Source organism: Muscardinus avellanarius (assembly GCF_963383645.1).
Source record: "Muscardinus avellanarius genome assembly, chromosome: 13".
NCBI classification, from domain to species: domain Eukaryota; kingdom Metazoa; phylum Chordata; class Mammalia; order Rodentia; family Gliridae; genus Muscardinus; species Muscardinus avellanarius.
Window position 1 is genome coordinate 96,253,826 of NC_137799.1, and position 14,689 is coordinate 96,268,514.

General features: G+C 52.5%; 1 protein-coding gene across 1 annotated transcript in view; it reads left to right on the forward strand.

The window, feature by feature from the left end:
- Nucleotides 1–14,689, forward strand: part of PTCH1 (patched 1) — a gene marked incomplete at both ends in the record, with an annotated part of 67,818 nt that overhangs the window by 41,368 nt on the left and 11,761 nt on the right. The window contains 6 exons of the mRNA XM_080709022.1: nucleotides 1,767–1,885; nucleotides 2,461–2,863; nucleotides 3,651–3,960; nucleotides 10,094–10,236; nucleotides 12,186–12,369; nucleotides 14,008–14,288. Of these exons, the coding sequence (XP_080565148.1) occupies nucleotides 1,767–1,885; nucleotides 2,461–2,863; nucleotides 3,651–3,960; nucleotides 10,094–10,236; nucleotides 12,186–12,369; nucleotides 14,008–14,288 (1,440 nt within the window). The remainder of the gene's footprint in view (nucleotides 1–1,766; nucleotides 1,886–2,460; nucleotides 2,864–3,650; nucleotides 3,961–10,093; nucleotides 10,237–12,185; nucleotides 12,370–14,007; nucleotides 14,289–14,689) is intronic.

The window sequence follows — 14,689 nt, forward strand, 5'->3', positions numbered from 1 at the left end:
GAGCCCGAGGACATTCTCCAGGGAAGGGGCAGATCTAACCAGAACTCTTCGCTGGCTGGTGACAGACAGGCAGTGGTCCTGTGCCTTGGGGCCTTCACTGGGTAATAGCGGCTGTCACTGGCAATCAGAACATCTACCTCCTGGTTGCCCCGGGGACTGAATGGATCCTGTACTAACTGCCTGGTCCCTCATGGCTTCTCGTGCTACTGAGTGACTTAGACCAGTAAGCATCCCGGGACTCTGCTGTCCTGTCTTCTCCAAGGGGAACACCTGTCCCTTCCCTGTTCCCCGTTGGCCCCTGTCCATCTTCTAAGCCCTGCAAAACCATCTCCCAGGAATCCTACCTGGATGACGGTTCTCCCCGACCCGCTTCTTCCCACACCCTCCCCTGAGGTCTCTGCAGCCCGCTTTTACTGTTACATTTACCAGCCTGGATTGCGACGGCAGCTCTGTGTCGGCCGTGGAGAGCAGGATTTGTCCTATTTGACCTCGTGCCCCTAGCCCCCAGCCCTGCCCCGCTTTTCTCAGCCCGCCCGCCCTTCCATCGCGATGGTGACGCGTTTATTCTTTGACCCGTCAGGCCGGTCTCGTCTTCACGGTGCCTGTGTACGTTGGAGTGGTGAGGGGACTTGCTGGAGTGGTGAGGGGACTTGTGTTGTACTTTCTAACTGATGAGGGATTTTCAAGATAGACTTACAGAGAAAGAGGTTAGATGGAGACTCTGGGTAATTTGATGGTTTCGTGGACTTCACGGAGAGTTCGTTATTCAAAAGGCATCTGTCCGGACTTCCAGCTAGCTGTTTCACCTGGAGCATAAATTCAGGATCTCTTTCACACTCCTGTGAAGTTTCTCCTGAGTCTGTTAGACACTAGTTACAGCCAGCTTTTCCTCGTGCTCTGGGCCGTTTACCCAGTTTGAGAAGGTCTCTGAAATAGCCCTTTGAACCCCCCCCCACACACACGGTTTTTAACTTTCAAATGAATTTCTGATTATTTTGACTACTCAGCATTCCAGCTCCGTTTTTCTTTTCTGCCTCTTCCCTGCATCTCTGAACAGGATGGCCCCGTCAGCTGTCCTGTCGGCTTCCCCCATTAACAGCCCAATTTTGTAATTTTTACTAGGTCAGAGGGAGATTTGCCAAAGCGCTGCGGAACCGAGCGCCGTGTTTATTCTCGGTTATGGAGTGACTTTTGGATCCGTACTTATTTATTCTGCGTACTATAATCACACGCAGGAATTTCTTTCTGCTTAACTCTCCTTGACCTTCTCTGTTACCCGTGCGTACACCCCCCAGGCTGCTCCAGAGGCCATTTGGAATGTGCCTATTAAAAACCTCAGGGGACATGTGTGAAATTTTATTTCACATTTTAAAGGTGACATTTTGATAGACTCAACCCACTTTACATACAAAATATTAAGTGTAATATCAGGGCTGCGTGAACTCTTAGAAGTGTTGTGGAGGGGAAAGTGTTTCTTTTTCTTTTGAAATAAAACATCGCCAGTCCGTTCTCGGCCTTTGCAGGTTCGGTTCAGCTAGGTTACTAGTCAGACTTGAGAAATTTAGTTCCTGTGTTCTGTAGCTTCTGGGTTCATGGAATCACCAGAAATGGACAGGACCGGAATGGCGGGGACCTGTTTTAGTCGAGATGGCCTCTTAGCGGTAGAAGTGAGCGCGGGGCGTTAAGAGCATCTTCACCCGCACAGCGGTGCTCTGCTGAGGAGCGCCCTCTGACTTCTGACCTCTGACCTCGCTTCCCTCTCCCAGGCTGCAGTAGTGGTGGTGTTCAATTTTGCCATGGTACTCCTCATTTTCCCTGCAATTCTCAGCATGGATTTATATCGGCGTGAGGACAGGAGATTGGACATTTTCTGCTGTTTTACAAGGTACATGTTCAGGCCGCGGTGGCCCGTCAGTTGGGTATGGAGAGAGTGCTGCTTGCAGAAATCTCCCGGTCTGTGGGCCTAGACAGGAACGCGGTTACGGGGTGGATGGTGTGATGGGGGTGGGAGACGCTGGACGGAATGCCTTACTGGGGGTGTGGGGGCCTGAGCTCCTGGGACTCTTCCCTCCCCCGACCAAACAGCCTCACAGCCCTTGAGGTTCTGACGCACACAAACTAAAATTTTTCATCATAACCAACGATTGGTCGGTGTTTCATAACTCTCTGGGCTAGAGAAGAGCCAGGTTGAAAACCATCTATCTAGAGAAAATTCGGGGTGGTGGGTTTTTATTTTCTTCCTTTTGGGGAATTCTGCTCTGAAGGGGTCTATCGCGCAGGCCTCCTTTAGGATCAACGGTTCGGCCTCCGTGGACTCAGTCCAGCCTCCGTCCACATCAGTGGGGCGGTGCTGCCGATATGACCACTAGGCGTTTCTCCTGAGTCCGAGCTCTGTCCGCGGGTAGCGCCAGCCACTGGCAGCAGGCAGCCTAACACACCACGCGTTTTCCCTTCTTCCAGCCCCTGCGTCAGCAGAGTCATTCAGGTTGAGCCTCAGGCCTACACGGAGGCCCCCGGCAACACACGCTACAGCCCCCCGCCCCCCTACAGCAGCCACGGCTTCGCCCACGAGACGCACATCACCATGCAGTCCACGGTGCAGCTCCGCACAGAGTACGACCCGCACACGCACGTCTACTACACCACGGCCGAGCCGCGCTCCGAGATCTCCGTGCAGCCGGTCACCGTCGCCCAGGACGCCCTCCGCTGCCAGGGGCCCGAGAGCACCAGCTCCACCCGGGACCTGCTCTCCCAGTTCTCCGACTCCAGCCTGCACTGCCTCGAGCCTCCCTGTACCAAGTGGACGCTCTCGTCCTTTGCAGAGAAGCACTATGCCCCTTTCCTCCTCAAACCGAAAGCCAAGGTAACTCGTCTCCCACGGGTCCAGGAGCAGTGGAGCCAGCTCCTCTGGCTCCATCAGAGAGCTTCGGCTTTCCTTTGCCCATGTAAAAAAATTATGAAGCCAGAGGCGCCGGTGCAAGCCTGTAATCCCAGCACTTGGGAGGCTGAGACAGAAGGGCTGCAAGTTTGAGGCCAGCCTCAGCAACTTAGCAAGACCCTGTTTTAGAATAAAAACATAAAGCCGGGTTGATAATGAAGTCAGAGATAGAATGCCCCTGGGTTCATCCCCAGTACCATCAAAAAGGGAAAGGAAAAGAAATTAAGGATGTGTGCGGTACCCAAAGGTAATCCACATGGAGTGCAGGGCCGCAGGAGCGAACCTCTATGTTACAAAGATTTTTGTGTGCTTTTAAATTTTTTCTTACACCGTGGGCATTTCTGTTCTTCATGAGGTTATTTAGAAATGCACTTATTAGCCGGGCGTGGTGGCGCACGCTTGTCATCCCCGCGCTTGGGAGGCAGAGACGGGAGGATCGCACAGGTTCGAAGCCAGCCGCGCGCGCTGGCTTAGGAGACCCTGTTTCCAAATAAAAATGTAAAAATAGGTCTGGGAGTGTAGCCCGGAGGTAGAAGGGCTTCCAGGAACCCCAATACCACCAGAAAAAGAAATGCACTTATTATTTTTCTATGCTTTTCCCTATGAAAAAACGACCCCTCTGGGCCCCGGGGTACAGTAGAAGCTGAGAGCTTGGCGCGGCGCTGGCGGGGGGCCCCCTCGAGTCTGACTCCCGCCTTTTGCTCTGTTGCAGGTCATGGTGATCCTCCTCTTCCTGGGCCTGCTGGGGGTCAGCCTCTATGGGACCACCCGAGTGAGAGACGGGCTGGACCTTACGGACATCGTCCCTCGGGAAACCAGAGAGTACGAGTTTATTGCCGCGCAGTTCAAGTACTTTTCTTTCTACAACATGTACATCGTCACCCAGAAAGCGGATTACCCAAACATCCAGCACCTGCTCTACGACCTGCACAAGAGCTTCAGCGACGTGAAGTACGTCATGTTGGAAGAAAACCAACAGCTGCCCAAGATGTGGCTGCAGCACTTCAGAGACTGGCTGCAAGGTGAGGCCCCGCGGTCCCGAAGGTGGCAGGCCACAACGCAGCGCCGCGTCCCGTTGACTTCTAAGCGTCGCTTAAGATGCTGGTGGAGTCTCCTTCTGCGGCAGTCCCAGAAAACCACGCGACTCATCCGCGTGCGCGAGCTTGCGTGAGAATTTACAGGTCCGTGTAGAGGGGCGAGCTCGGCAGAAAGCCTGGCGCCCGGCTGCCCCGAGGGCTCTTCCTTTTGGGGGCAGCCAGTCGGGGCCCAAGTGACGGCCTTGATGGGATTTCTAGGCTCACTCGGTGCCGTGTTACAGCTAGATGCAGCTGTGGACTTAGAATCAGCAGTGGATTTAATGCCGGATTCCATATTTGGGCCATCTTCTTTAAAATTGTTACCGTGTGTGTGTGTGTGTGTGTGTGTGTGTGTGTGTGTGTGTCGTGCTGCGGATGGAACCCAGGGGCATTCTACCTCCGAGCTGCACCCCAGCCCTGTTTTTTTAGTCTTTTATTGAAACAGGGTCTCTCTGAGTTGCAGAGGGCCTCACTAAGTAGCTGAGGCTGTCCATGAACCAGGATCCTCCTGTCTCAGCCTCCCAAAGGCTGGGACGACAAGTGTGCGCCACCACGCCCGGCTTAAAGTATTACTTATTTTTAATAGACTTTATTTTTAGAGCGGCTTTGAGTTGAAAGAAAAACTGGAAGGAAAAGTGATTGCTCCTCCCTCTCCCCGCATGCTCGGTCTCCCCAGAGTCCGTCCACAGGCCCAACCAGAGCGGCGCTTTCGTTACAGCTGATGAACCTACCAAGACATGCCGTGACGTCAGGGTCGCCCGAGGTCCGTAGTCGACATTCGGGTTCGTTTTGACCAGCTTTTCATTTATGAATTAAGTACATTTATAAATCCTTAATCATGTTTTACATCGTCTTAGAAATCGCAAAAATATGCTTTAAAATGCCTTTCTTGAGCCGGGCGTGGTGGCACACACCTGTAATCCCAGTATTTGGGAGGTAGAGACAGGAGGATTGCAGGTTCGAGGCCATCTTCAGCAAACATGGAGGCCCTCAGCAGTTCAGTGAGACCCCCGTCTCAAAATAAAAAAGGGCCCAGGCGTGGGGGCGCACGCTTGTAATCCCGGGATTCGGGAGGCTGAGAATGGAGGATCGCAGTTCACGGACAGCCTAAACTACTTACTTAGGCCCTTTGCAACTCAGCGAGACCCTATTTCAAAAATAAAAAGACTAAAAAAATAGGGCTGGGGTGTAGCTCAGAGGTGCTGTGCCCCTGGGTTCTATCCCCAGTATGGCAAAACAATTAAAAATTAAAAAAATAAAAAGGGCTGGGGGTATAGCCCCCTAAGTTCAGCCCCCAATACCAAAACATAATAATTTTTTTAAAAAGACTTTTTTGGCTTCTTTCCCTACTCTCAGAACTATTTCTAGGAAATATTAGTCAACTGGAGAAAAAATAGTTGCGTAGATCTGCTCCTAAGTGCTGAGTATAAATATATTCCGTGATCTCCAGAACATCTGTTCATTTACTCTGTGTTGACATATGTGAAGTAAAGTAGAGAATCAGGATAATTATCTACACAATCCAAGTAAAAATGCTTTTACTGGAATAACCAAATAATTGTAGCCCCAACATTTTTTGGCTTCGACTATCCAAATGACTGTCTTAATTTCCCACTTAATTAGGCTTGTTTAAACACAGATTTAAGTGCCTTTTTTGTTCTTAAGTCAGTACCCTTGCATATAAAGATTAGACGGCCAGTCTCCCTATGAGTCTGCAGGAAGGAGATGGTAAACAACCTGAGTTGGAAATCGGTTCGGTAAAGCTTCTGGTCTCGTGTTACTAGAGTTTTGTTCATACTTACATGTCAGATTTGACTTTTGTTGTGGAGAAAGAGGAAGAGAACAACATGGCATGACGTTACTTCTTAACAGGCTCGCGGGGTTAACTTGAATTTGATCCAAGGCTTATTTTTTTCCTATTTCATCCTGAAAGCGGTGGTTTTCAGCTAATAAGTCAAGCTTTTGCGTTTCCTGTGGAGAGATTCCCCGCTTTTCATGTTCTTCTCATTGACCAAAGATGTGCAAATAACCTGCCACAAATGACAGAGAGATCTGCTGTGCCCTGCCAGCCCCTGAGCGGAGCAGGGTTTTTGTAAAATGGCGTCTTCGGCTGAAGCCACCAAGACCCGCTTGGGACTCTCAAGGCAGGCCGTGGTGGGGTGGGGTTCTCCCTAGACGGTGTAGACCTTCTTAGAATATTGTAGCTGATCTCTCTACTTTCATCCTTTTAAAGACGCAAAGTGTTGAGACTTGCAGATACTTTTACGAAAGGCGCGTTGTTCTGCGTTGATTGCTGAGTGAACAACGCCCAGTAGACCCAGGAGATCCTGCCTGCTCACGGGGACTCTGTGGGCCTGCGCCGAGGTCCTTCGGCCTGTTGAGTGGTGGGTTAGGGCTTTGGACATTTTCTCCAAGGAAGCCGTCACCCTCCAGTCGGCTTTTGTGTGTTTGTAAGGGATGGAAGCCTGGTTTTTTATTTTTATGAAATTCGCTATTCAAACCATGTCATTCATTGGTCCTTACCAATTTTCCAGTACTTCTTGGTTTTTACTTCTAAAAACAAAAAATGCTTAATAGGGGAGTTAGCTCATGTCATTTTTTTCTATGGTGTGTGTGTGTGTGTGTGTGTGTGTGTGTGTGTGTGTGTGTTACTAGGGATGGAACCCAGGGGCCTTCTACCTCTGGGTTGTACTCCCAGACCTATTTTATATTATGTTTGGGAATAGGCACCCACAATTCCACGCGATCCTCCTGTCTCGGCCTCTCAAGCGCTGGGATTATAGGTGTGCGCCACTATACCTGACTCTCCCTAAGTAGCTGAGGTGGCTTCGGAACAAATAATCCTCCTATCTCAGCCTCCCAAGTGCTGGGATTACAAGCATGCTCTACTGGACCCAGCTCCATTTTTATTTCCCACTGAGTTACACAAATGAAACTTAAGTTCATGTTTTCTTTTCAGCTCCCATGTGTTGGGATAATTTTTTCGACCTTGAACTTTACACTAGGAAATATTTTTTAGTGTAAATGTTTTTTTTTTTTTTTTAATGAAAGACATTCTAGCTAAAATTGTAAGGTTTTTCTATAAAATAAGCAAAATGTCACAATTCGTTTCTTCCGTGCACGTCTGGTGGAATATTGTTTGGCACGGGGCAGTGGAAGGGAATCCTTGAAACCTGTTTTGTGTCCAGGGTCACCTATTAGATTAGCCTATTGTTACTTGAACTTTTTGGTAATTAGTCAGAAAATATTTAACTAAATATGGAATAACTGTTGTGGCCTGGGCTTGGAGTGTCCCCCCAAAGGCTCATGTGCTGAAGACATGAGCCTTTGGGTCAGAAGTGGGCATGGCTGTGAGCACCGGTCACTGCGGATGTGGCCGGGGTTGTGTGTGTCCCTGGTCCCGTGCTCAGATCGCTGCTGGATGTCTCAACTGAGAGCGGGACACCGCTCTTGGTCCACCGTACGCAGCTGACAGTGGACAGAACCGCTATACCTCAGCTGTGAGCCAGATCAACTTTTCTTCCTCTGAGTTGTGCTTTCAAGGTGTTTGGTTACAGGAATGGAAAAGCAGACTTAAGAGGTCCTGGCTGCTCTGTAGACTTGAGTTGGCCAGCACGTCCAGGAGAGTGGACGGCCACAGGCAGTGGAGGTGAGCTCAGTGGCCGCAGGTTTGGCCTCCCCAGGTCATTCTGTCTTTCTTGGTCTTACTCACAAAAGACTCTTTTAAACTAGATCTCAAAAATGCATTTCAGTTTTTGGGGGGTGACCCCACCTTTCCTCTTCAAAATACAAAATAAAATGGGGCTGGGGCCATAGCTCAGAGGGAGAAAACCCTTGAGTTCAATACCCAGGACAAGCCCACCCCTCCAAAACAAGGCCTCCAGCAAAATCAGAAGGGGGGTTTATTCGTTTTAAAAAGAGAGTCAGGTACGGTGGCGCACACCTGTAATCCCAGCACTTGAGCGGCTAGGCAGGGGCGTGCGGTACTGTGGTGCGGTCAGCTCTGCTGATCGTGTCCACGCCTTCACCAGCGCCTGGGACCGCAGCGCGTTCAGGGCAGTTTCTGTCCGCATGGGTCGAGCTGCCTGGGTCCAAAGCTCAGCCCCAACACCTTACCTCCAACTGGCTGTCTCCTCGCCCCTCAAGCAGGAACAATGACATCCAGAGGGCGGCATGGACGGGGCGAGGGGTGCAGTGGTCAGCGCAGGAGTGCCACTGAGCAGGGGACCCTCTGAGGACAGCGTTGAGTGCCGGGCCACGGAAGAGTGTTATGGCAGGGAGAACAGACCAGGCTCCGTGAGGGCGAGGGGTGTCTCCGAGGAGGGGAGCAATTGCTTTCCTCTCCTGTTTATTCTGTCCAAAAGCAGAAAAAAACGAGATTTTAGGTCATAAAATAACATCTGTTCCGTGTGTCTTGTGGCTAAGAAAAGCAGTCCGAAGGCAGAAGCTCCGCCATGGGGTGGTCTTGCTCTGCCGCCTCCACGGCGGCCCACAGAGCCTGCCGTCCTGATCCCCAAAATGTTTATATAAAGGTAATGCTTTCAAACCAGGCACGGGGTACATGCCTGTCATCCCAGGACTTGGGAGGCCGAGACAGAAGGATTGCAGGTTTGAGGCCAGCCTCAGCAACTTAGCAAGGTTCTATTTCAAAATACAGAATAAAATGCGGCTGGGGCCGTAGCTCAGAGATAGAAAACCCTTGAGTTCAATACCCAGGACAAGCCCACCCTCCAAAACAAGGCCTCCAGCAAAATCAGGAGGAGGATTTATTAGTTTTTAAAAGAGAGTCAGGTACGCTGGCGCACACCTATAATGCCAGCACTTGAGAGGCTGAGACAGAAGGATCGCGGGTTCGAGGACAGCCTCAGCAACTTACTAAGACTCTCAGCAACTTCTTGAGATCCTGTTTCAAAATAAAAAATAAAATAGGGCTAGGAGTATAGCTCAGAGGTAGAATGCCCCTGTGTTCATGCCCAGCACCAAAATAAAAAAAAAGAGGGGATTCTAAGTTCACTTCATATCCAGAAGCTTAATTACTCTAAACACTCATAACCAGATTTTTTCCCTTTGTCTTTGAAGTCACCTAAGGCGAGTCCTGAAATGAAGTCGCCCCCTCCCGCCTCGCCAGCGCTGCCGGCCCCACGCATGCGCGGTGCTGACAGGGCTGGTTTCTGGCGGGTGCTTGGTGGTTCTACTTGGGAGGTGACTGAGGAGGAATGGGGTGGGGGTGTCAGGGAGAGTGTGCGCGCCAGCCAGCCCCAGGCCCCGAGGCCGGGTCACCAGGGCCCTGTTTTCTCTTCCAACACACTTATCTCTTTACAGCTGCAGCCAGACCGTCAGGTCGCAGTGATGGCTTTGATTATAGGGGCTAAGCGCAGCTGTGTGTGGTGGGCTCGCCCATCCCCCAGCCAGAAAGCACTTTCCGCCCCGCCCGCCAGGCTTGCGGTTTGTCCTCTGTTCTCGGAGCCGCCTCGTATTGGCCTGTGGCTTCCTGTTCTCAATCTGATCCAAATTTACCCCGCGTGGTATTTCCCTGGGTGCACCCGGCATCCCGCCCCTGCCCACCCCCCGCTGGAGGAGGTGGCAGAGAACAGGGGACGGCTGGGAGTGAGTAGGTGCTGGCTGTGATCTTTACACGACCTGGCAGCGGATCCCACAGCTTGCATTAGCTCTTCAAGCCCCACAGATGGATCGAATTGACAGAACCGTGTTCGCTCACCCCGGGGCTCCAGGAGCAGCGGAGCCGCCGTTTGAAGTTGGGAGCCCGGCTGCGTTTCTGCCCCTCTGAGTAGAATGTCTGTGTGTGTGGAAGAGCCCGCGGCATGCCTCCCTCTGTGCCTGGAGGAGTTAATGAGCCCGGTGTCTTCCTCTGCTCTCTTGCTTCCTCTTCCTGGAACTGCCATGGGGAAAAACAGAGTGAGGGATATATGTTTCTTAAGGTGACAGGCCCACGCTTCCTCCCCGCTCTCCAGCTCATCCACGCAGGCGCCGGCAGCACCTCCGGCCCACGCTGGCCCACCCCGTCAGCCAGGGCCTCCCGGTCAGAGCTCTAGCGCCTTAACGTGTGTGCCTTTTCTAGGACTGCAGGACGCGTTCGACAGTGACTGGGAAAGCGGGAAGATCATGCCCAACAACTACAAGAACGGGTCTGACGATGGGGTCCTAGCCTACAAGCTCCTGGTGCAAACCGGCAGCCGAGACAAGCCCATCGACATCAGCCAGGTACTCCTCCTGCCCGTCAGCACCGCGGAATCCGCCCAGGGAGCTGGGGAGCTGAGTTTTGGGGTGGCTGCCATGCGAAAGATTGGTGATGGCGGGCAAAGTAGCCATCTGGCTGGGCCCCGAGGCCTGCGGGCTGGTAGAAACCATGTTGAGTGAGCCCTGGCCCTCCTCGGTCCAGTGGGGACGCGTGTTACCTACCCCCAGCAGAAGAGAGCGGGGACAGAGCAGGCTTCCTCAGAGTCCGCCATAGTGGTCTCTCGTGCTCCGACTCAGATGCTGGTGGAGTGGCTGTCATTGGAATGAGCAGATTTGGGGTGGGTGGGTGGCTGAGAAGATCGGAGAGGCGTCTGGGTTCGTTGGAGGATTCATGCGGGTCACCCTGGCCTGGGGGCAGGCCCTGAGTACAGACCCTTTGCCCCGAGGAGCATGCAGAAGTAGGGGCCCCTGGGATGGGAGTGGGCCTGCTGTTGGCACGGCCCCGGCAGCAGGAGCTGCTCCAGCTCGGCATCCTGTGCTCTGACCGTACCGCATCCTCTTTAGGACGCTGGGATACCGGCCCATCCCTTGGGAGCCCTGGGCGCCAGGGCGACTCCTGGCCTCCACGGAGCCCCTGGCCTGCGCTTTGGCGCTGACTCTTGCCCTGCGGGTGGACAGTCATGCTAGTGCTCTCCTTAGCGGTTCTGCTCACCGTCTTCCCTTGCTTGCTGGCGCTAAAGGTGCCAGGCCACAAAGTACATGGTGCGGCGTGTGAAACTCGGTCCTCAGCAGGGTGCACTGGGCCGTCGGGTCTGACAAGGGTGTGGGCCAAGGAGCCCTCCCCGGCGAGCTGGGGTGGAGCTAGGGTCGGTCAGGACGCTGTGGGACGCTGCGATGGGCCAGGCCCCCAGGGAGCATTCCCTTGCCGGAAGAGAAGCATGCGGCATGCACGGCCGCGCGCCGGCCGGACGAGTCCAGGGACGGTTTGAAAACTCGCAGTTGTTACACATCCTGTGCATTAATTGAATCCAGATACCCAAAGCACGGCTCTTACCCTCTCTTCACACTCCTTCCTCCTTCACTCTTTCTCTCTGAATTGCTGTCACTGGTGTTTTTCAGAGGGGGGGGGGCACCCAAAGCCCCCAAAGCATTGGAACAAGGCCCAAATCTAAAGTAAACAGGAAAAAAAATTTTTTTTTCAATGTCTCTCTCATTCTCTCTCTGTCCCTCTCTCTCTCTTGACTCTCTCTCTCTGTCTCTCTCTCTGTCTCTCTCTCTGTGTCTGTCTCTCTCTGTCTGTCTCTGTCTCTGTCTCTCTCTCTCTCTGTCTGTCTGTCTGTCTGTCTGTCTTTGACCTCAGCCAAGCCCATGAGGTCGGCTGCGGAGGGGACATATCTAGCCACCCAGAGGACCGGCTTACTTAAGTCTGACTACGTCTCAGAAATAAGACCAGCCCGAAAGCCTGGGACTTTGTATTGTGTCTCTTCCACTTTCTGGCAACAGGCATGTCTTGCACACGCAGGTCATAGGAGGCTAGTGTTAGCAAAATTTATACAGATGTTGTTTTATTTTTATAGCTCTCCTCCATTGACTGGGTGGCATTTCCTGCGGTGTTAACAGGGGTTAACTGCACACAGACGTGTATGAGGATCCTTGCCAGGCTCACCCCCTTTGCTCGCCTATAAATATGTTTGTCCAGAGGGTTCCCGACCTTGGTTGCCACGCTCTTTTAGCATTCAGATTTAATTGGCTCATCAATTTCGGGGCCATCTGCAGAACGGTGTGCTTGTTACAGACACACCGATGGTTGCATCCCCCAGTAAGTGCACTTTTGAAAGAAACCAAAGGTGTTTTTCTGGGACCCGTGACACCCAAGCCCAGGCATTCCAGTCTCTGTTGGAAATGTGGGCCCAAAGTATTGCGTCAGCCCCACGCCCTTTCTGAAAGGCATCCTCTGTTCTCCCCTGCTGTAGCTGACTACACAGCGCCTGGTGAACGCAGACGGCATCATCAATCCCAGCGCCTTCTACATCTACCTGACGGCCTGGGTCAGCAATGACCCCGTGGCCTACGCCGCCTCGCAGGCCAACATCCGGCCCCACCGCCCTGAGTGGGTTCACGACAAAGCCGACTACATGCCAGAAACTCGGCTGAGAAGTAAGTGTCTCCCGGCCCGCGGGAGGTGCCGCCTTTCCGCTCTCTTCGAGGCTCGGCAACGGCCTGGTCCGTCCACGCTACCCAGGGTTCAAAAGTATAAATAGAATAATTAATTTCTTTTAGTTTGAAATTCTGAGAGACGGACGGGGGTGTGTAATGGAATACAACCCCGCTCTCTATCACGTTGAGAAATAGAGGCTGTAATCTCTGCACCCCGAGCTGTTCCTCGGACCTTCCTCCTGAATACCAGCTGTTCCATGTGAAAGCCGGGGCGCCTCCAGGTTGAGTGTTATTTTACTATTGCAGAGTTTTATCGCCAGGGATTCTATGTTTATCTTAACTTTGTCAACTCTGGTGTTGAAGGGATTTTTGGCACGTTGGCTCGCTCCCCTAAGCCACCAAGCACCTGTGCTCTGTCAGAGCTGTTTAAACCAGAGCAGAAACGTCTGTATACAATTGTGTCCTCTTCTTTCGCTCTAAGCCTGGAGTTTGAAAGGTGGTTCTGTGTGGGTTTAATTTGCATTTATGTTAGAGATATTAGTAGCCGCCTATGCTCTGGATATCGGGCCAAGAAAGGACGTGAGAAAGAAGACGGTCTCTTTGCAGACGTGGCCGGGGAGCCGGCGGGCTGCGCGTCCCATATCTAAACCTCACAGCCTCGTGGCAAGAGGCCAAGGCTGGTCTTAATGAAAATTTATAGTTGAGATTATAATAGGGCCAATCATGTTTAGCAAGTCAACTGAATGACCCCAGAGGGTCTGGAACACACAACAGCAGTAAGTCAGTGCTTGTTGTGTGAGGATTTCTTCCCCTGTTGCTGAAGACAGCATTGCACGTGAAAAGAAGCAAGGCGGGTTTTAAGTTGGTTGGACTGCTGAAAGGATGAGAGAGTGCAGCCTTCCCCAGCAGAGCACGGCTCCGGGTTACTCTGCTCTCGTGCGCTATCGAGGAAACCAGTCCGTACTGAGTGCGTCACGTGTGTCAGCGGAACAAAATGCCCCCCTCAGGTGTAAGTCTAAGGTGCTTCCCAGAGACCGGTTGCTCCTGGAAGATTGCAGGTGCAGTCTGCAACCTAGCATGACCCTGTTTCAGAATAAAAATAAAAAGGGCCGGGGGATAGCTCAGTGGTAAAGGGCCCCTGAGCTCCACCCCCAGCACCTCAAAAAAAATAAAAAAAGCCGGGCGCGGTGGCGCACGCTTGTAATCCCAGTACTTGGGAGGCTGAGGCAGCAGGGTCACGGTTTGCGGCCAGCCTCGCGGCCAGCCTCGGCTACTTAGTGAGGCCCTTTGCAACTCAATGAGACCCTGTTTCAAAATAAAGAATAAAAGGGGGGTGGGGGCTGGAGGTGTAGCTTAGAGGTAGAATGCCCCTGGGTTCCATTCCTAGTACCAGAAAAAAAAGAAGAAAAGAAATTAAAGATTATATATATATATGAATGAAACACAGACTTCTTTCCGTAAGCCCCCAAAAGAAAATCAATTGTTTAATGCTTTTCTTAAGCCAAATAGGAGCATCATAAAGACCCAGAGATGTGAACGTATCCCCTCTACTTGAGCCTTCTGCACAGCTGCGCGCTCTCTCGGCCACGGGGTGGGGTGGCGGTGCGTCCCGGCCCTGACCGTGTCCTCTCTGTCCAGTCCCAGCAGCGGAGCCCATCGAGTATGCCCAGTTCCCGTTCTACCTCAACGGCTTGCGCGACACCGCAGACTTCGTGGAAGCCATTGAGAAAGTGCGAACCCTGTGCGACAACTACACGCGGCTGGGGCTGCCCAGCTACCCCAACGGCTACCCCTTCCTCTTCTGGGAGCAGTACATCAGCCTGCGCCACTGGCTCCTGCTGGCCATCAGCGTGGTGCTGGCCTGCACGTTCTTCGTGTGCGCCGTCTTCCTGCTGAACCCCTGGACGGCCGGGATCATTGTGAGTGTGTTGACGTCCCTCCCCTCCCAGCTCTTTCTGCAGCCGGGAAGTTTCTGGGCGGTGGAGGAGGGCGTAGATGGCATCCGCCCTCCTGGACGCACGCATCCTGCTACAGGTGGCAAGGTTATGGGGAAGGTGCTGAAAATGTGTGTCCCACACAGGGGCCTTTTTAAGCACATTTTCCCTAACAGTTGTGAGCATTGTTAAGTAAAAACACCCAAGGTAGAACTTTTCCCCACCCCCCACCTCAATTCAAAAGTACCATTTTGTGACCTCTGCCCAGACCCTACAATGCATAAGAAGGTTCTTCATATTTAATACAGATAAGTATGGACGGGGCAGCACGTAGGAAGATAGATACAGAGGTGCTCGGGTGTGCCGTGCCTCGTATTTCATGGGGC